General features: G+C 37.8%; 1 protein-coding gene across 4 annotated transcripts in view; it reads left to right on the plus strand.

The window, feature by feature from the left end:
* Window positions 1-21,512, plus strand: part of slc4a10a (solute carrier family 4 member 10a) — a 112,414-nt gene that overhangs the window by 21,424 nt on the left and 69,478 nt on the right. The window contains exon 1 of one of the 4 annotated variants that reach the window (XM_056468505.1): window positions 9,654-9,938. The exons of the other annotated variants lie outside the window; for them this stretch is intronic. Within the exon in view, the coding sequence (XP_056324480.1) occupies window positions 9,897-9,938 (42 nt within the window). The 5' untranslated portion in view covers window positions 9,654-9,896. Of the gene's footprint in view, window positions 1-9,653; window positions 9,939-21,512 lie in introns of those variants that run through there. 4 annotated transcript variants of the gene reach the window in all.

A 21,512-nucleotide genomic window follows, 5' to 3' on the forward strand; every position in this document is an offset into this window, starting at 1 on the left:
ATTTCTGGAGACTGCGAATTATGTAGCTGGAGGTACGTGTGGCTGCATTTCATTTTTAAGCGAACACTGCGGGGCGATATTATGCCGTTCCTTTTAGCGCTTACCGGCTGACCGCTTACCTTCGTGTGGAGGGCTTTCCCGCCGCAACCAGTTTGTCCAGTTAGCTCAACCTGTACGTCGACGGACTTGAGACGCAGAGAGGAGCTGACCACGACGACGGGTTCGAGTCCGGGGAAGAGCGGTTCCAGAAATCAGACTAAAACAGAATCCAAGAAATAAAGTGAACAAGTTCATAACAGGGTGAGAATGTGGTAAAATCCGAAAACGTGGTAAAAATCAGACGAGGGCTTTTCTTTTTCTGGACGGTAAATTATAAATTGTTGGTTGGGTTTAGGGAAGTAAGGGGGCGAGTGGGTCAATCGGTAAATTTGGTCAATCATTTGGTAAACCCAGTCAATCATTCAGCCAGTCAGACAGACAGACGGTCGTTCGACAGTGGCCTCTGGTGGGTTCACGCGAGAACAGCGTGGGCGCAAACGTCACTTGCGGGAGACATTTGAGAAGCAAAAAAAGCGCACACAGCGACGGGATTCGCGAAAACCAAAAACTGCAAAAATACGTACCTCCCGGGACGTATTTCGCAGTCGCCAGAAACGTCCGCGTGACTACGTTTTCAGAATGAGCCTGGGTTGCAAATATTTGCTAAATGTAAAATCTAACACTGTATACATCATCACCAAATAAGCTCCCCTTTACTAACTTTTTAACACTTAAAAAAAAAAAACCCTACAAAAAGCTTAATCCAAATTAATTGGTTCACCTTTCTCGGTCGGTATGAATTCAAAATGTTCCCAGACGTAAGATTTCGTTTTCCAACAAGATTCATGGTTGAACTTGAACTTGCTGAATCGCGCCTAATGTTATATTCTAACAGAAATGTAATACTAGGCAACATAACGGTAATTTGTGTTTTAAAGTGCATGACGTCACATACTGCCGACGGTGGCAATGTACAACCGCGGTGGTCACGGTGACCTTCACAGCCCTAGTGGCAATTACTCTGACATATCTTTTATGTAGCAGATGCCCTTCCAGCCACAACTCAGCACTGGGAAAAAAACATACACACCTATGACATTCACAAACCTATGCAATCATGGGTAGAAAATGCGAACTCCTCACAGAATCGCCTCCTGGCCCAGCCGGGTCGATTTTAAGGCAATGGGTTTTCTCAAAGTAAAGTATAAATAATTGCTTTTTACATTGTTTATATTACATTGCGTAAAGATGATTACTCTAGGTTTAGGTAGGGTTTTTTTCTAATTAAATCAAAATCCAAACATCTTTTAATTAAACAGCAAAAACACCACAGAATTGCAGAAGTATGAAACAAATGAAGGGTCAATATTTGTTAAATTTGTTAATGCAGAATATCTTATGATTTTTCTGTGTGTGTATTCGGCTATGTCCATGTGGCACTTGAACTTTCCATACAGTATGTCTGTTGGTACATCTGTTTCCGTCCTCTACGTTTACACACTTTGGGCTATAAAATAGTTGCAGTGCATTTTGTATAGAACAGAACAGAACAGAACAGAACAGAACAGAACAGAACAGAACGGAACAGAACAGAACAGAGCTCAACCAAATTAAAACATAAAAAGCAGCTGGGGCTGACTGTATGTTTAGAGCAAATACAGTCCGATTTGTATTTGTGTCCGGTGGATCGATGTATCTCTAGTGTTGGTGATATAATGATCTGGAGAAGAGCCAGTGTGAGCAGACGGCGTGACCGGGGGAAACATGCTGATCTGGAGGACATGCAGCTCTGAAACCTGTGGAGAAGCTCAGGCTGCTTCACGTCTCTATAACCTCTACATAAATCTCTATATCACGATTTACATGACTGCATGTACGATTCATCACTTTAATAACCAAACACACTCTGCTTAAAAGCGACAGTGCTCATGGGAATGTCATCATCCAAGAATTTGTTCTTCAGGTGACGTGCCTGAGAGCTTTTGCTGGATATGTTGATTCTCAAGAACATGCAAGCTGTTTGAAAATGACACTATTTTGTGAGTTTGAGAAGAGCTGTATTGATCAGGGTTGTTGTAGATAGTCATCATAAAATCAGACGTGAAAATTATTGTAATTTATTGAATACTGTATTTATCATAATTATTTATCTGTCATTATTTAAAAAAAATTAACTAAACCTTAATTTCTTAAAATGAAAATAAGATATCCAACATATGGCTGGGACAACCTGTCAATAACATAATATGTTAAAACATTTTCTAGGATTTTGAATTTTTTAGAATTAAAAAACAAATTCTAAAATGAAGACTAATTTCATTTCAACTAGTTGAAAAGGAAACAATTCTTTTTAAATGTAGTTTATCGTTAGCAGGAAAACTTTTGTAAGCAGTTTATAACTACAAATGCTGTATTATTGACTTAAAAGCAGATGTGTAATGCATTGCATTATTTACAAACCAGGTATTTAAGCATAGTCTGTGTATTTTTTTAAAGATCATTCAGAATGCGTAAGTAAATGATTAATAAACTATTCAAATTAACATTTATAATTCTTATTATTCAGGCATTTTTGTTAATAAATGCTTTATTAACTTCATCCAGTGTTGTGACCTAATCTAAAGTGAGGACTGTTTATGCTTTATAAATCCCTTATAAATTAAAGGCACAGCTATATTCTAAACAGGAAAAAAGAAAATAAAGGACTTTATTCATTTGAAGATACACAAATGAAACTGTAAATAATTAAATTAAATAAAAAAATGTATTACTGGACAGTTTAAACATTGCTAAATAACATTGAAATGTTACAACATATTATATTGTTAAATTATTATATTGCTGTTTTTTATCCTATTGTATGTTGTATTTTGACACCCCTGTTATTCAGCAATGTTTAAACTTTACAGCAGTCTATTTTTTTTTTTTTTTTAGATAGGATTGCAAAGTTTATTGTTGATACTGAGCCTTTAATTGTCATTTATAAGGGATTTATTAAGCATAAATAGTCCTCAGATTAGATCACAAAACTGGATGAAGTTCAGTTAATAAAGCACTCGTTAACAAACAAACTAACTATTAGTATACAGATGTTACTACTTCAATGTGTTCCTTTTGGCGCCATTCATACCGCGGCGACAGCGGTACTTGGTGCGCCAGCAGCTTTTGACCGCTGGGTGGCAGTTTAACCACAGATATTCAGCTTTGCCTTTCCACAACACTAAACAGATTTTTCTGTGCGTACCTTATGTGATCAGATGTGTTCAATTAAAATATAATTTTGAGTTAGTTTTCTTAGTAATAAACATGATCTTATGCTCGGTCAGACGCTTCAAATTTTGCCGTTGTGTGCTGTGTGCTCGAGCGGAAAAGCGTGTTACTTCTGTTTCATTGTTCAGTCAAATGAAAGCACTGCAGGGTTTCTGTTGAGGTGACAGCGGGGTTTGGGTTGTCAATGTGAGTATAGCAAACTTTTAAAGATGGAGGAGAGTACTTGTGGTCGCTGTTTCAAGTTATCCAGAGTTGTATTTATAGATCTTGAATATCACAATATTATTAAAATTACAATTATAACATCGACAGCAACTCGACTCGCGCACACCAGCTGATTCAGTCGTTTTCTAGTGACATACAAAAGAGTGCAGTGCTTCTTTTTTTTGTCAACCATAAAAGGCAGCGCGGTGCGCCGCACATTTTTGGAACGTAAAGGCGTGCGCTTTGTGATCGGCCACTAAATGTACAACAAATATTTGTTAACTCTTTGGATGGTAACACATGCAAACACACGTTTCTACAGACGCATTTTGCCAAAGAAGCAAATTGAAAGAAGGATATTTCTGATCACAGTTTCACACAGAGTTGACATTATCCAGCGCTAATGCAGATCACCTCTGTGCTGTCTGGAGCCGCTTTATAAACTTAAAAAAGCAGGCTGTTGATGATCTAGGGTGGGCTACAACCAACAAACCCCTTTTTTATTTTATTTATTTTATTTTTTTGAAAATTACAGTTATTAATAGTTCTTATATAATATCAGCTTTTAAAATAGCCTACAATCTACGAATCAAACAAATCCAAAGATTTTCTTGATTTTGGTATAATGATAACTCCGCACCAAACTGAGGCTTTCATTTTATAGCTTATAAAACATGTATGCAATGTCATATGTAAGGGCTGTGACGGTCACCGTGGTGACAATCACTCTAGAACACACGTTTTCTGTTTTGTTGCCAAGTAGCCTATACATTTATGAATATAACGTTAACTTAGACGTGATACAGCAAGTTCAAGTTCAGCCATGAACCTCGCTGGAAAACTTATATTACATCCCCAATCTGGAAACATTTTGGATTCGTGGCGAACGAGAAAGGCGAATCAATAATTAGGATGAAGCTATTTGTTGGGCTTGTTTAGAAAAATAAAGTGTTAAATGGACAAACACGTCGAACCTCCAGAGCTGCGGTCATGTCACCCAGCCCATGAAATGCGGAGCCAGCTCCGGTGTCATCTACTGAACGCAAATGCCCAGCTAGTCAGCCAGGTATGAAAAATGGCCAAAATACAAAAGAGAAACTGTATGCCTGAATAATAAGACATATAAACGTTGATTTCAGTGATACTAAACTATCATGATTTATGGGCTTAGATGTATATTTATATAAAAAATGGACCAATTGTACAAGTTGGAACCCCTTTTTCCTTTAGATCTCTCTTCAGAACCATTTGAGTATAGTGAACTCACTGTCATGTACAAAAAAAGCAGTTTGAGATGATTTAAGCTTTGTGATGTGAATTGTAGTCTCAGTTTCCTGTCTTTATCTAACAGGAGTGTCACTGGTGTGCTCTTCTTCTTCTGCTGCTGCTGTAGCTCATCTGCTTCAAGGTTGAATGTGTTGTTTGTTCAGACATGCTCTTCTCAGTTGTGGTGATTTGAATTGCTGTTCTACTTACTATTCTAATTACTATTCTTGCTGTTTATTTGACAAGAGAACTATTTAACAAAGTATTATTTAACAAAAACATAGGATTCCTTTGGCAGAGGCCCTGTCTGTAACTAGAATCGGAAGCTTGTAGATGCTGCTATAACTGCTGATGAGGAAGGCAGGGGCAAAGCCTAACCCTCTGGACCAGGCCAACCTGGAGGTGGTGGGGAGGATGGTGGATGAACGTCTTCATCAGCATCTACAAACAAAAAAAAAGACTGATTGTTTGCTTATGATAATTATTCTGTTATATTATTGCTTAAATGCTTTTTTTTTTTCTTGTCATGTGACTATTGGTATGGTGGCATCAAGGTGGCACAGTGGGTGGCATGATCACCTCATAGCAAGAAGGTTGCTGGTTCGACCTCCGGCTGGGTCAGTTGGCATTTCTGTGTGGAGTTTGCATATTCTCCCCGTGTTGGCGTGGGTTTCCTCTGGGTGATCCGGTTTCCCCCACAGTCCAAACACATGCGCTATAGGTGAATTAAATAAGCCAAATTGGCTGTAGTGTATGCGTGTGAGTGCAAGAGTGTATGGGTGTTTCCCAGTGTTGGGTTGTGGCTGGAAGGACATCTGTTGCGTAAAACGTGCTAGATAAGTTGTAGATAAGTAGATTAGCAACCCCTGATTAATAAAGGTACTATGCCGAAAAGAAAATAAATGAATGGATGACTATTGGTTGGAACTGATTGTAATGAGTGAAGTGACATTAGGTCTTTCTAGTAGAATTACCGCTAAAGCTACATTTCTCTATCAGCTGAACAAGTCAGGGCCTAGTTTCCAGATTTTTGTATATGCAAAGTTATGAACGCTCATTGCAATTCCTTGTCCACATAATATGATAATAAGAATAAGGTTATACAGTACATAAGAAATGGCCAGTATATTATTTTATGTGCACGTCCTTGCAAGTCATTGACAGATTTTTTTTTGTTTATCCATATTTCTCCCAGTCTTTCAAGAATATTTAATTTTTATTTAAATTCATCATCAACAAGAAATGTTCACCCATTTTTGTTGTCATCTCTTACATAGATTATAAAATATTGAACATAACAATCTGTAAAGCACTTAAGGAAAAAACATATGACGCTCTTCAAGTGATGTCAATACCTCTGCACTGAGACATCTCATTGTTCTTCTCACATTAAGTTGTGCAAAATGTTTGGGAAATGCTAGTCGATTCATCATTTGTCAACAATGTTATTGTGAGAGTTTCACGAGTGGCTCATTCACTTTTTAAAAACCAAAAAATATATTGAAAAAAAAATACAGTTCTGTTTTAGACATGCCATGTGGTTTCTGGTTTGAGGCTAGCATCTTGAGCTGAAGCACAAAATAGTAGAAAATTTGAAAAGTAGTAGTGGTCTAAAACAATATTTTAAGCAACAATTAGTAACAGAATCTAATGTTCCCTATCAAATGTAGTATTTTGCATTCTTTACATTATTAATGGATTTAGTTTACTGTAAATTATGTGTTTGTTGTATATCATTCCAGTTTAAGGAAAATGAATGGACAATGCTTAAAATGTACCCACAACTCTAGAATGAATCATATATATCCACATCTCTGTCTGTAGTGTATGCAGTTATGCTCATAACGTTTTGAATCGGATCTTAAAACCAAATTAGAATAAAGTACACATCAAAATCCTAATCTTGTTCAAAAGTTTACACCCCCGGCTCTTGATGCATCATAATTCCTTTCATATCAACAAATGCTTTCACCTTTTGTAACAGTTGTGTTGTCTTAAATGTTGTCTCAGAATCAAACAGACAGAACTAGATAGGACTCTCGAAGGATGCTCGAAAACCAAAGATTCTGCAGGACCTGAATATTTTTATAAAATAGACAGTTTAGTTTCTAAGGACAAATAAGTAAAATAATAAGACAAATAAAAGAAAATGAAGGGATCTTCTGAGTAATGCTAATTGTTTTTTTAATTGATTTAAATGTCTGAGATTTAACTGTCTCAGCTTTGTATGTATATAGAGATGGATCACAATGAAACTTATAGTCATAACTTCATGAAAATGAGTACTGAAATATACTTGGGTCTGACTTTAAAAAGTCATACCATGAGATAAAAAAAAAAAAACATTGTACTTTGAAGTCATGTGATGTTAAGAGCTCAGATCTTCCTTCTCAGTTCAAAAGAGCATTTATTGACTGCAAGTGTAATCTTTAATAAATGCCTCATAGCGCCTACATTTGCACATCATCAACGCCTACTGGCTGATCTCAAACTTACTCCAGCTTTGAAAAGATCTTGAAGGAGTAAGCAGATCTCAGTTAACAGCCTTCATCTAAATGTCAAAGAGAATCATAATCATTAAAACAAAAATTAAAACTATATTTTTATTCAAAGACTTAAAAAATTCAAAAGATGTAAATAATATTCAATATGAACCTGTTAAAGCTGCTTTCAAAAATATCTATCTATCTATCTATCTATCTATCTATCTATCTATCTATCTATCTATCTATCTATCTATCTATCTATCTATCTATCTATCTATCTATCTATCTATCTATCTATCTATCTATCTATCTATCTATCTATCTATCTATCTATCTATCTATCTATCTATCTATCTATCTATCTATCTATCTATCTATCTTTCGATCTGCCTACCTACCTACCTACCTACCTATTTACCTATCTATCTATCTATCTATCTATCTATCTATCTATCTATCTATCTATCTATCTATCTATCTATCTATCTATCTATCTATCTATCTATCTATCTATCTATCTATCTATCTATCTATCTATCTATCTATCTATCTATCTATCTATCTATCTATCTACCTATCTATCTATCTACCTTATTACCTATCTATCTATCTATCTATCTATCTATCTATCTATCTATCTATCTATCTATCTATCTATCTATCTATCTATCTATCTATCTATCTATCTATCTATCTATCTATCTATCTATCTATCTATCTATCTACCTTATTACCTATCTATCTATCTATCTATCTATCTATCTATCTATCTATCTATCTATCTGTCTGTCTGTCTGTCTGTCCGTCTGTCCGTCTGTCCGTCTGTCCGTCTGTCCGTCTGTCCGTCTGTCCGTCTGTCCGTCTGTCCGTCTGTCCGTCTGTCCGTCCGTCCGTCCGTCCGTCCGTCCGTCCGTCCGTCCGTCCGTCCGTCCGTCCATCATAATAGCTTAGAAATTTTACGACCCTCTTCTGTCATCCAAAGCCATGCATCCTTAAAGGGCACCTATGGTGAAAAATCTACTTTACAAGCTGTTTGGACAAAAATGTGTGTAAGTATAGTGTATAGACCGTCATATTTGGGTGATATAAACACACCCAGTCCTTTTTTTTCAAATTTAACAACATAAAAATGGTGGACCAAGTGAAGCGGTTTTTAGATCGACCGCAACTTTATGTAGGAGTGTGGTCCCCCCCGCCCACCAATAATGATTGACAGCTGCGCGCATTAACATGTCCGGTAGTCACGTGTATAATCATATCAACAAGACCAGACGTGTGCAAAGCAACCGGGAATAAAAGGTCTGTTCAGTTCGCTAGGATCATTAATCATCATCAAACGTGATCAAGAGTGAGTTTCACAAGTTTAAAATGTTTTAAAACAGTGTGTGTGTGTAATGAATTATAGCGATTCACTTCAGATTCATTTAATCAGCACAGCCGCGTGTCAGAACAATTATAAAGGAAGACGCTTCAATCGCGGTTTGTGGACGTTAAATCAGGTTTATTTTGTACATTAATATAAGAGATATCCATACAGCAGTGGATATTACTACTATCATGTCACATATGCGTGCAAAACGAGTGCAAAGCTTAACGCGCTGTCTCTCTGTGTGTGTGTGTGTGTGTGTGTGTGTGTCTACGCTATGTGTGTGTGTGTGTCTGCGCTATGTGTGTGTGTGTGTGTATGTGTCTGCGCTATGTGTGTGTGTCCTCGCTATGTGTGTGCGTGAACTTTGTAATGACATTGTGTGTGACTCATTGTTGCAAATCCACAAAAAAATGCATCAAATACTGATTGTTAAAGTTCTTACTGTAGTATTTCTCACGAACGCGATGTGAGATCTGCTTCCTGGGGCAGCCGAGGGCTGCGATTGCTGACAGGCACGTGGGAACGGTGGGCGGGGAGGACTAGCCTGAAAAGCCCAGTACAAAAAAACGGCAAAAAATTTTTCCCAGCTATAATATAGACACTTCAAACAGCTATAATAAATAATCTGATGGGTGTTTTGAGCTGAAACTTTACAGACACATTCTGGGGACACAAAAGACTTATATTAAATATAAAAAAGGGGTAAACTATGTGCCCTTTAATATAAAGTCAGATCAAATGTTAAAATTGAATCAAATATAAATAACCTAACGAAATGAATAAAATAAATGATTTTATAAACACCAAGATTCAACTCCCTCCAAAAAATTCAACAGCAGCATTTGTGTCCTCAAAATGCCAAAGAATGAAACACTACACTTCCCATCATGCATTAGAGCCATTAGTATGTTGATGTTTTAGCTTTAAAACCGAGAGGAGGGAGCACAGATCTGCACGCACCGTCTAAAAACACTCACTCGCAGAGCCTGAATCACAGCACAGATACCAGTCCACGCAGCCAGTGATGTCAGCACTCTAATCTCTCCTCTGATTGGTAGAGAGACGCCTGTCAAACACAGGCTGCACATCTCATTCTCAACAGTTGGACAACACAGTCCTTGCGAATAGGGTTACTGCTGTGTCAGAAGGTTTAGCGCGGCGTGAGGTGCGCAGAGGAACCTCAGCTGCTCTCCGGTGTGTCCTCTGCGCACGTTTCCTCTCCTTGGGATTTGGGACGATCGGCAGGATTCACTGCAGACAGCATGCAGCACAGATCCGCGGAGAATACTGGCTTTAACTGTCAGGTAGGAAGGAGCATCCGAAGCGTCTCTGTTATGTCCTTGAGAGTGTTTGCTTGCGTGGCTGATTCAGAGTGATTGTTCTAAAATGCTTAAATGTGTATGTTTTCATCCTGGTTGTAGAATGGACACCATTATCTTCTCTAGCTCTCGTTCTCTCAGCTGTTCTGTTTGTGTCTTCTTGGAGCTATTTTGGTACCTCCTTCCCTTCTGTTTCACATTGCGTTCTCTCTCTCTCTCTCGTCTTTTGATCTTTCGCTCTGAGAGAAAGGAATTATGTTCAGTTGTGGAGGAGGTCTGTTGATATTCAGTCCCATCAGAGGAAAGGATGAGGTTTACATATGCATAAAGACATGCTTTTGGAGAGAATCAATTGGATTTTTTTAAGGACAGCAAGGTCAGTGGAAGAAATCCATTGCTTTTGGCTGTAGAAAAATATGTAGGTCGGTGATGAACCTGTAAGAATGTGTTTTCATTATGCTGATGAGGCAGAGGCTGTGTATGTGAGCGTCATGTTAGCTTCAGCTTTCTGGAAGGATGCTGATGCTGATCCTCCCATCGCCATGGTAACCACAGCCATCAGTAGGGATCAGTCCCGACCAATCAAATGGCTCAGATCCCATTCATCCCTCTTCAGCCACCCCGATAATCCTCTCTCTCAGCGCTCACAGTTGTTACTGATGCATGATCACGCGGTTTTGAAGACTCACATGCAGGGAAATCTCTCTGAGCGGGTGAATAACGTGACCGATGGCACTCTTTCTTCAGTTTTGGCTGGTTAATGGGTCTGGCGTCATGATCCGACGCTGCACTGAAGAGCGATGTTTTATGAAGATGACTGTGTGCGGCAAATGTGGTTTATCATTTAATAAAGTTTCATAGGCAGAACTGGGTCACAAGGTACCGTGACCCAGAAAACTGCAGAGCTCTGTGTGCCAAAGGAGATTAACAGGAAGTGATAGCATTTGTGTGTACAATGGCCTGTTCACTACAAATCTGGTGTGACTAAGTGACACAAATGTATTAAGATGACCTTTCTTAACTCTGGATTCTTTTTGTTTGGACTAATGTCATTGATGCTGTATCTGGTAGCCAAAAAAATTGGTGACAAAACTAGAAAAGGACAAATTTGGAAAAGAAATTATGACATTTTGGCATTTTAAGATTCATTTATTCATTCGTTTTCTGTTTGGCTTAGTCCCTTTATTAATCAGGGGTCGCCACAGTGGAATGAACCACCAACTTATCCAGCATATGTTTTATGCAGCGGATGCCCTTCTAGCGGCAACACAACACTAAGAAACACCCATACACATTCTTTCACACGCATACACCACAGCCAATTTAGCTTACCTATAATGCATGTGTTAGGACAGTGGGAGAATCTGGAGCACCCAGGGGAAACCCACTTGATCATGGGGAGAACATGCAAACTCCACATAGAAATGACAACTGACCAAGCCAGGGCTCGAAACAGCGACCGTCTTGCTGTGAGGCGACAGCGCTACCCACTGCGCCACCGTGATGCTCATTTTAACATTACACTACAAAAATAATTCAGTTAAAGCAGTGGCATTATGTCCAGCCTATGTGTGTTTTTTGGTTAGTCTATAGATTGGGACACACCAAATTAATGGCAAAGAACCAGCTATGACAATAACAGTCTTTGTTGTCATCTCATGTCTCAAGGGTCTTGTCCAGTTTAGACCAAAACGCTGAGCATGAACCCACCAAACAGATGATAGCTGACTGCGATAAGAACTGATTTTCAGTGCCTGTGTTAGAGTATGTATCTTTCCACTCCTGCAGGTGGCGGTTGTCTGTATTGTTATTTTTAGTGTACTTCTTGTTCACCACAGAGGGATTCTCTCATGCAAATATGTCTGATAATCTAATAATTCATTCATTCATTCATTCTTTCATTCATTCATTCATTCATTTTCATCCTCTTTTTCCGGGGCCGGGTCGTGGGGGCAGCAGTCTTAGGAGAGAACCCCAAACTTCCCTTTCTCCAGACACTTCCTCCAGCTCCTCTGGGGGGATCCCGAGGCATTCCCAGGCTAGCCGTGAGACATAGTCCCTCCAGAGTGACCTGGGTCTTCCCCGAGACCTCCTCTCGGTGGGACATGTCTGGAAGACCTCCCTAGGTAGGCATCCAGGAGGCATATGAAACCGATGCCAGAGCCACCTCAGCTGACTTCTCCCAATGTGGAGGAGCAGCAGCTCTACTCCGAGCTCCTCCCGGATGACAGAGCTCCTCACCTTCTCTATAAGGGTGTGCCCTGCTAACCTGCGAAGGAAACTCCTTGTATACTCAGCTTGTATCCGAGATCTTATCCTTTCGGTCATGACCCAAAGCTCATGACCATAGATGAGAGATTGAACGTAGATTGACCAGTAAATCGAGAGCTTTGACTAATAATTCATATTGTTTGCAAACAGTAAGTAAAAACAACAAATGCAAAATGCAAACATCTGGCTTTGTGCTCACACAAGACTTGCGTTGTTAGCTTAGTTTTGTCATTTTAGTTTTTGTTCTTACGCTCTGATTCGTAACTTAAAAGATATTTTGAGTGAGATCTGTGCTGTTTTCATGTGTGTCTCTTTGAATGCAAATAAGCTGCCGCTCCTTACTCCTTTGCAAAAAAGATGGAGTCTCAGAATCTCAAGTCAAAACATCAGCTGTCAAAACATAATGTTTATTGTAAGATTATATTACCTTTTCATTTTAAACACTGAATATAATATTTTCTGTTCTAAGTATTATTCATTCATTAATTTTCCTTTGACTTAGTCCCTTTATTCATCAGGGTTTGCCACAGCGGAATGAATCGCCAACTTATCCAGCATATGTTTTACACAGCGGATGCCCTTCCAGCTGCAATCCAGTACTGAAAAACATCCATACACACTCATTCACACACATACACTACGGCCAATTTAGTTTATTCAATTCACTTATAGCGCATGTCTTTGGGCATGTCTTCCATTTCTCGAAATAGAAAATACATACTATTTTGTATTTTCTAAAAATAAAAATTACACACATCCAGAGCACACACTCAGAAAGCCAGCTGTAAGACAGGGGATGTCATATGAGTATTAATGCTGGGACTGTCAGGCTAGTCTGTTTGGTGGGTTCCACATGTTGCCTGTCGTCTGGCTCACATCGGAGGGAGCTCTGATTGGTGGTTCAGCTTTGAAGTCAGCTTGGTGTGGCTTTAAACTTCTCTTTCAAGTCTTTAAAATGCTCTATTGAACACATCATTTTTCTCAGAAAACATGTTTCTGAAGGTGCTGTTGACTTGAAAATTTCCCCAGATGTTGGTAACAACCAAAGAAATCCATACATGCAAAGAAAACAAATCTAATTAGTTTACCTAATTAGTTTATCAATTAATTATGTGTAATAAAATGAAATGACACAGGTAAAAAGTATTGAACACATGACAAAAGGAAGGTGTAGAGGGCAGGGAAAGCCCAGACAGCAGCTGAAATTTCTCAGTAGTTATTGAGCAACCCTCTGCCCTTCATCAGTGTAAATTAGTATTAGCTGCTTCACTCCAAAATCTACATTAGCAGGATGATGAAGATGAAGCCAGGGTGGACATTTCAACAAGACAACGATCCAAAACACAGCCAAGGAAACTCTCTAATGCTTTCAGATAAAGAAAATCAAGCTGTAGAATGGCCCAGCCAATCACCTGACTTGAATCCAGTAGAAAATACAATTTAAAGATCAAATCTGATAGACGAGACCCACAGAACCATCAAGAATTTTACACTCGCTTAAAGTCTGTAAAAAAAACTCACACCTAAGCAATTCATGTGACTTCATTCTCCATATGAGAGGCGTCTTTAAGCTGCCATCACCAAAAAAGCCTTTTATATAATGTATTAAATACATTTCAGTAGTTCAGTAATTTCTCCTTGTCTCATTTCATTGTTATTACAACTAATTTTTCAGATTTCCCCCCCTGCTATATATATATATATATATATATATATGTTTGTGACAATAGTCATTGACTTGCTTTTTATGAATGGCAAAAAAAATCACAGTTTTTAATAGAGCAACAGGCCAAAAACTGCTCTGATCAAGTACTTTCATAGGGTGTTCTGTTCTGCATCTGTTTGTGTGTCACTGTTAAACTTTTGTTGAGTGTTTATTCAGTACTTTAGAGAGAACATGGCCAGAAAGACCCTCAAGGCGCTTACTTGCGGTTCAGCTACAGTTGACTGGACAGACGTGAATCTGTCTGCTCTCATTTTATGAGTGAGAATCATTAGTCCAGAAGTATCTGATCGCCGTTTATCACTGAACGACCCCTCTTAAGGATGGAGGATGACTTCATAGTTTAACACACAAATCCCAGCACAGCTTGTCGTCATTGGACGATTACTCTTCGCATTAAGCTTTCTTGATAACCATGAGCGTAAACTGATCCGACCGCAATCTCCTAAAGTCTTAAAGTCGCACATTACAGCTCACTCCGGATGGAGTTGAAATGAAACATCCATTATGCTGCATATATAAATGACCTTTTCATCCGCTATTAACCGTTTCCATAGGGCCGTTATGATCTGATGACATCAAAGAATACATGCATTTGAAGATGGATTTGTTATACATCCTCATGTCCTCACAAAGCTTCTTTGTTGAGTTTTTGGTTATTAGTGGACACAGATGACCGAGGTCTCCTTAGATGCAGACAGAAGAGATTGAGAATGCCATGAGGGCTGACGAATAGTGATGTTAGTGTAAATTCAGACTGTAAATCTTACCAGGAGACACAAAAGAGCCTTTCAGAGAAAGAACTCTTAGTATTCAGGCTAATGTCTTGATGAGATGCATTGCTATTCAGGAATGTTGTGTGAAAATACATGTACGTGCACTTCTGCATGGTTAATAGATGCTGTTTTGGGTGGAATTTCCTGCAGTATGTTCAATCTGTCCAAGAAAGTGATTGTAGAAACCACAGGAGTTGAATATATGGGAGCTTAGTTTATTTGTGCTTTATTTATGTGGATGTGTTTTGAATAGAGAGGCAAATGTGGTTAGTGTATATCTTTTTCTGCTTGCTCTTCTTCTGCTTTTAATAGTGGCCTTCTTTGTCATGGTTAAATGGGGCATGATGGGACAGAGGACAGCGAGAGGGTGACACTAGAGAGGATGAAGTGCTGGAGAGACTTTCCAGCTGCTGCATGAAGATAGCCAGGCTTTATCTGTAGGGTGGTGGACAGTGCTGGATGGAAAGGTTTTGGAGTGGAATTTTTTTGAACTTACAGTTGAAGTCAGAATTATTAGCTCTCCTGAATTATTAGCCCCCCTGTATATTTCCCCCCCATTTTCGGTTTAATGAAAAGGAGATTTTTTTCAACACATTTCTAAACATAACAGTCTTAATAACTAAATTCTAATAACTAATTTCTTTTATCTTTGCCATGATGACAGTAAAAATATGTTTCCAGATATTTATCAAGATACAGGTATTCAGCTGAAAGTGCAGTTTGAAGGGTTAACTAGGTTAATTAGGTAAGTTAGGCAAGTTAGGGTAACATGTTTTAGCAGTGGATTGTTCTGTAGACTATAAAAAAATGGTTTAAAAAATGTTTAAAACTGCTTTTATACCAGTCAAATTAAAACAAATAAGACTTTCTTCAGAAGAAAAATATATTATCGAAATTATTGTGAAAAATTCCTTGCTCTGTTAAACATCATTTGGAAAATATTTGGAAAAAGAAAAAAAAAAATCACCGAAAGGCTAATAATTTTAATTTCAACTATATAAGGGATTTTAGCTGTATAAGGGGACGATCACACAGAACGCGCTTTTTGCGTTGAGATGCACCTTTTTTGAATGATTTACTAACGGTCGCAAGCGTTTTGCATGCAGCTTATTTTGATGCAGTTTTTCTGTTGTCAAGACAACTATGGAGACTTTTGAAGATGGAGGGGAGACTTGTAGTTGCTGTTTTGAGTTATCCGGTGCTTTATGAATTTACAAATCTTGAATTTCACAATATTATTAAATATTAAAATGATACCAATATTAACAGCAACACTCTCACACAATACCCAGCTGATTCAGTCGTTGCCTAGCGACATAAAAAGCGTACCGTGCTTCTATAAAAAAGGCAGTGTGGTGCGCCTCACGTTTTTGGAACGTAAAATCGTGTTCGGTGTAAATGGCCCCTAAGAGATTTCAACTGTATAAGGGGCTGATCACACCTGCTTTTATGTTTGAAAACAAACACTGCAGGCACCTCAACAGATACCCCCCTCTGCTTTCCTTTGATTGGAGAATGAAACAGATGCGACTGTCTTAACGCACTTTTTCCGCTCAGAGTTGCCTTTTTTTTGTACTGCGAGCAAACAGCGTGCAACGGCAAACGCTTAAAATGCGAGGTGCACAGGGCGCATAAGCTGCGCGCAAAACGGCGTTGATAAATCTTTCCAAAAAGGCGCCTCTCAACCAAAAAACGTGTTTGGTGTGATTGGCCCCTAAGAGATCATTTCTAGAGTGGAGAGAGGCTGTCGGTTGATATATTTGTTTATATATTTATACAGGTATTAGAGCATTACAGGCATCAATAACGCAGCATGTGTTCGCAATAGTCACATGTTGAGTTGATCAGCACAACAGTTGAGAATGCATGAGATTTCTGGAGTCATGGCAAAGTGTAACCATAACAGAGTAAAAGTTTATCATTAGCATATGTTAAAGGCATTTCAAGAGAGTTTAAAGTATTCATAAATAAAATGACATATTAATAAAATGAAGACAGGCGACGCAGTGGCGCAGTAGGTAGTGCTGTTGCCTCACAGCAAGAAGGTCACTGGGTCGCTGGTTCGAGCCTCGGCTCAGTTGGCGTTTCTGTGTGGAGTTTGCATGTTCTCCCTGCATTCGCGTGGGTTACCTCCGGGTGCTCCAGTTTTCCCCACAGTCCAAAGACATGCGGTACAGGTGAATTGGGTAGGCTAAATTGTCTGTAGTGAATGAGTTCCCAGAGATGGGTTGTGGCTGGAAGTAAAACTTGCGAAAAAACGTGCTGGATAAGTTGGTGGTTCATTCCGCTGTGGCGACCCCGGATAAATAAAGGGACTAAGCCGAAAAGAAAATGAATGAATAAATGAATAAAATGAAGACCATACAGTGGTATTTTACATTTAATTATTCAATTTCCATGCCTGTTCTCGGAAAACCATTAAGCACTATTTATTTGACTTTTTTCGTTGCTCTATTGTAATTATTTATCTTTGCAATTGGTTTATTACTTTTATAACCTTACAAAATCACCCTAATCAATCATAATTAATGATTTCTTTATTTCAGGTGAAATTACATTCATATCACAACTTGTATTGCAGAAAAACAAAATATCACAATGTATGATTTTTTCAATATCATGCAGACCTAACAGGTAAATAATAAAATTTGTTAAACTTGGTAAACAGAAATGTGCACTGTGAAGGTTAGCTTTCAGGCTATACGTAATCCTCAAATAAAAGAAATTATTATTTAAAAAATTTAAATAGTTAATATAGGATTGTTATATTAGATACAAATATACAATTATAAAATGAAACTAGTCTGACTTTAATTTAATTTAATTTTTAAATGCTATATACTTATAACTATTTTTGTTTGATTTAAAATAAGTATAGTATATTTACTTTTTATATATACTTGTATATACTTTTTTGATTTATTTTAAGGTCAGTTCATATATATATTTTTTTAATTTGATTAAAATAAACCTCAGGGGCGATGCGGTGGCGCAGTGGGTAGCACGTTTGCCTCACAGCAAGAAGGTCGCTGGTTCGAGCCTTTGCTAGGTCAGTTGGCGTTTCTGTGTCGAGTTTGCATGTTCTTCCCGTGTTCGCGTGGGTTTTCTCCGGGTGCTCCGGTTTCCCCCACAGTCCAATGACATGTGGTACAGGTAAATTGGGTATGCTAAAATTGACTGTAGTGTATGAGCGTGTTTGGATGTTTCCCAGTGAGGGGTTGTGGCTTAAAGGGCATCCGCTGCGTAAAACACATGCTAGATAAGTTGGCGGTTTATTCTGCTGTGGTGACCCCTGATTAATAAAGGGACTAAGCTGACAAGAAAATGAATAAATGAAAATAAACTTCAGTACATTAGTTTGAAATTGAAGTAGTCAATATGAACATTTATTTCATTTATTTTATTTTATTAAATAAGTTAATTCAAGCTTTTATTATTTTGCATTTCAAAAAATCAAAAAAGTTCATATTAATTTAATATATGCATTTTATACAATATTTTATTTCAAATAAAATCATTATACATATTAAGTCTTAGTGCTTTATTACAATTATTTAAATTAATTTAAAAATTAATTTAAAGTTGTATTTTGTTTTTATTTTATTTTAACTAATATCCTTCTTTTAGCTCAAATAGCTTGAAAGTAGCAATGCCAAGGTTGTGGGTTCGACACCCCCCCCCCCTCCGAAAAAAAAAAGAGCTGATAACACATGTACCTTCAGTGCAATGTAAGCCTCTTTAGATAAAAGCATCTGCCATATGCATAAATGTAAATAGCTTCTTAGAATAGTCATTTTAGGCATTTATTTTATTATTAAATTAGAGTTTTTGCTGAAATTTTAAATAAAGGGTGACTAAAAGGTTAACAGAAAGGTCAGGCTCTTATTAATGAGATCAGATAATAATGAGAGAAACTACCAAAAGGTCAGGGGTCTAATAGTTTCCTGAACATCATTTTCTTCAGCAAAACTCCCGCTTTTGAGATATCTTTCACGTTTAGATTTCATATTTTTAGCTTATATACTGTCCACAAACCATGATTAAATAATAGCAAATTTAAACAAGATATTAAAACTCAACCAACTTATTTTCAAACCAAACATTCAGTAAAAGAGTAGTGCAAGATTTGCTATTATCTGCTATAAGTTAGATTATGAGAAAATGCCATTGGGTACCATAATAAAATGAAGTGTTTCTTAGAGAGGGTTGGAAAATAGTTTTTTATTATATCTATTATATATAAATCTATTTATATTTGGAACAACGTACGCTGATGAGAATAAACAGACCAAACATGTATTAAAAAGTAGAATAAAAACAGACCAATCTTTATTCCATGTTGAGTAGGCAACGCTCAAACCCTTAAGCCTGTGGAAATGCTGTGTTTGTTTGTGTTTGTGGAAGACAGGGAGCAGAATCTGTTTTTAAGTACGAAATGAGGTCAGGACGGATTTTTAAATATTTAGTGGAGAAAAAAAACTGCAGCAGGATTCATGGCTGTTATAGTGAATCTTTTTATAAACTAAAGCTTACTATCACACACATGCACATTCAGCTTCCAAATCCATGTGAGTTTGTTAGCGCTGTCAACTTAATGCATTATTTAATTAAAAAAAAATCAAATCGGCGCCATGAACTGAACATAAGACAATGAAACATTCCATTCATTTAATCAATCTCCATATTATGTAATTGATTAGATGAAACTCTAAATCCACCAACAGCTCTAGTAGTTGAAAAATTCTAAAATAAAATTGCTCTGCTCTATATACAGTATGAAAGCAGCATATGAGGGTGACCCCAATCCCTCCCCCACTCTTGTGTGTGTGTGTCTGCGTCCACATGTGCGAATCTGCTTCATCATTATTCAAGCCGAGCAGCCGTAGTCATGTGACTCTGCCAGCTAGAGAGACTACCGAACGAGAGAAGGACATGAACGACAGGAAAAAGGATTAGCCGAAAAGAAGTGTGGAAGATGAGAGAGGAAGGACAGGACGAGGGGGATCTCAGATAAAATGTCACACCACAGCTGTAAACCGGAATCTGCTCATTAATATAAAGAGAATCACACTGTTAGCTCTGAACACACATGGGGGCTTGATTATGTACAGTATGTGTGTGTTTGCACAGGTGTTACCTTAGTCAAATAGTGTTTCAACCCCTTCCATATTATAGCCATGACGTGCTCAACAGACGTGATAATGGATGTCTGTATGCACGTGTGTGTCCTTCATGTCTCCTCCAAGAGCAAGATGGCTCATTTAGATGACATCACAGGTAGGCGTCCCATGAGTCCGCTGGGCTTAGTTGCCATGGCAGTCTATATAGTTCAGCCTGGATTGCCATTTATGGTGTGTTTTCAGGCATGAGAGCTTCACCAGCACCGGCACCTCACGCATCACAGCTCAAGAAAATGACTCACCGTGGCAGTGATGCTCTCAGATCGTTTCCTTTATTAGACGAGCAGAATTACTACTAGTGCTGCGTTATAACAATGCAGAATCTGATGCGAATGTAGAAGCTGCATGGATTTTGCCATGTAGTTGCTGAGTGAATTTGTCACTCACAACCTCTTTTCAACCATAATGCGACATACTAAAACTACTTTAAAATAGGGGTGTGCGAAATTGACAAAATGGAGCTCATTCTTTCATTCACTCACTCAATTTCCTTTGGCTTAGTCCCTTATTTATCAGGGGTCGCCACAGCGGAATGAACCGTCAACTTATCCAGCATATATTTTATGCAGCGGATGCCTTTTCAGCTACGACCCAGTACTGGGAAACACCCATACACTCTCACATTTAGACACACTCATACACTACGGCCAATTTAGTTGGTTCAATTCGCTTATAACGAGGGATGTAACGATTCACCTGATTCACGATTCGATACGATTCACGATACTAAATCTCATGATTTAGTCATGATTTTTTAACAAAATGATTTTAAACAAATTTTAGGTGAAGAGCCCTTTAATTTTTTTCTTAAATGCTGCACATTTTTAGCAAAATAATATATTTTCTGCCATAACTAAATTGCTATTTAAAAAAAAATAAAAAAAAGAATAATAGAAATGAAAGAAGACTCATTAATATAAATGTCAATTTATTTATTTAAACAAACTGACTGATTTTACATTTTTAAAAAGAAATATCAACATATCTATGTAGTCTGGCATGAGCTGAGATCTTTGCATATTTACAGTGTCCCCTGCTGAAAAAAACTCTTTCACTGGGGACTGAGGTGGCTGGTGTGAAGAAAGCAGTGTGTTCAGAGGTGGTCAATAGGCCCTCTGATCCAGGGGACTGGCCACTGGCATAAAAAAATGATTATAAACTGACTAATTATATAGTAGGATAGAGACAGGAGTTGAACATGATTATGAAGGTGCATAATTAATATTACTTGTATAATTAATTAGTATAAGTATCAGTGTGAAATGTTTAAGAAGAGATCGTCTTGGCCATTTTTTAATATTCAATAATAATAAGCAAATTATTAAAATATGCATAAATTAATTTGAAAAGGAGAGGGTAAAAATAATCTAATACCTGCTTCTGTATTAGAACAACTTTCTCTTTCAGTCTTAAAACATCTTCACACTTTCGCTATGAAAACAGTGATGCACCGTGTGATCTTTGTGGCACTCGTCGGAGTAAGCAGAGCTGCAAATCATCTGGTCCACGTGGTTTGGCTTATTAATCGTTTTTTTTGCGTATAGACATCTGTGACAGTAGTTTTTCACTTTGCTGATGGTTTATGTGCATCATATTCGTTGTTCTGTTA

Source organism: Danio aesculapii, chromosome 11, assembly GCF_903798145.1.
Source record: "Danio aesculapii chromosome 11, fDanAes4.1, whole genome shotgun sequence".
In the NCBI taxonomy this organism is placed as follows: domain Eukaryota; kingdom Metazoa; phylum Chordata; class Actinopteri; order Cypriniformes; family Danionidae; genus Danio; species Danio aesculapii.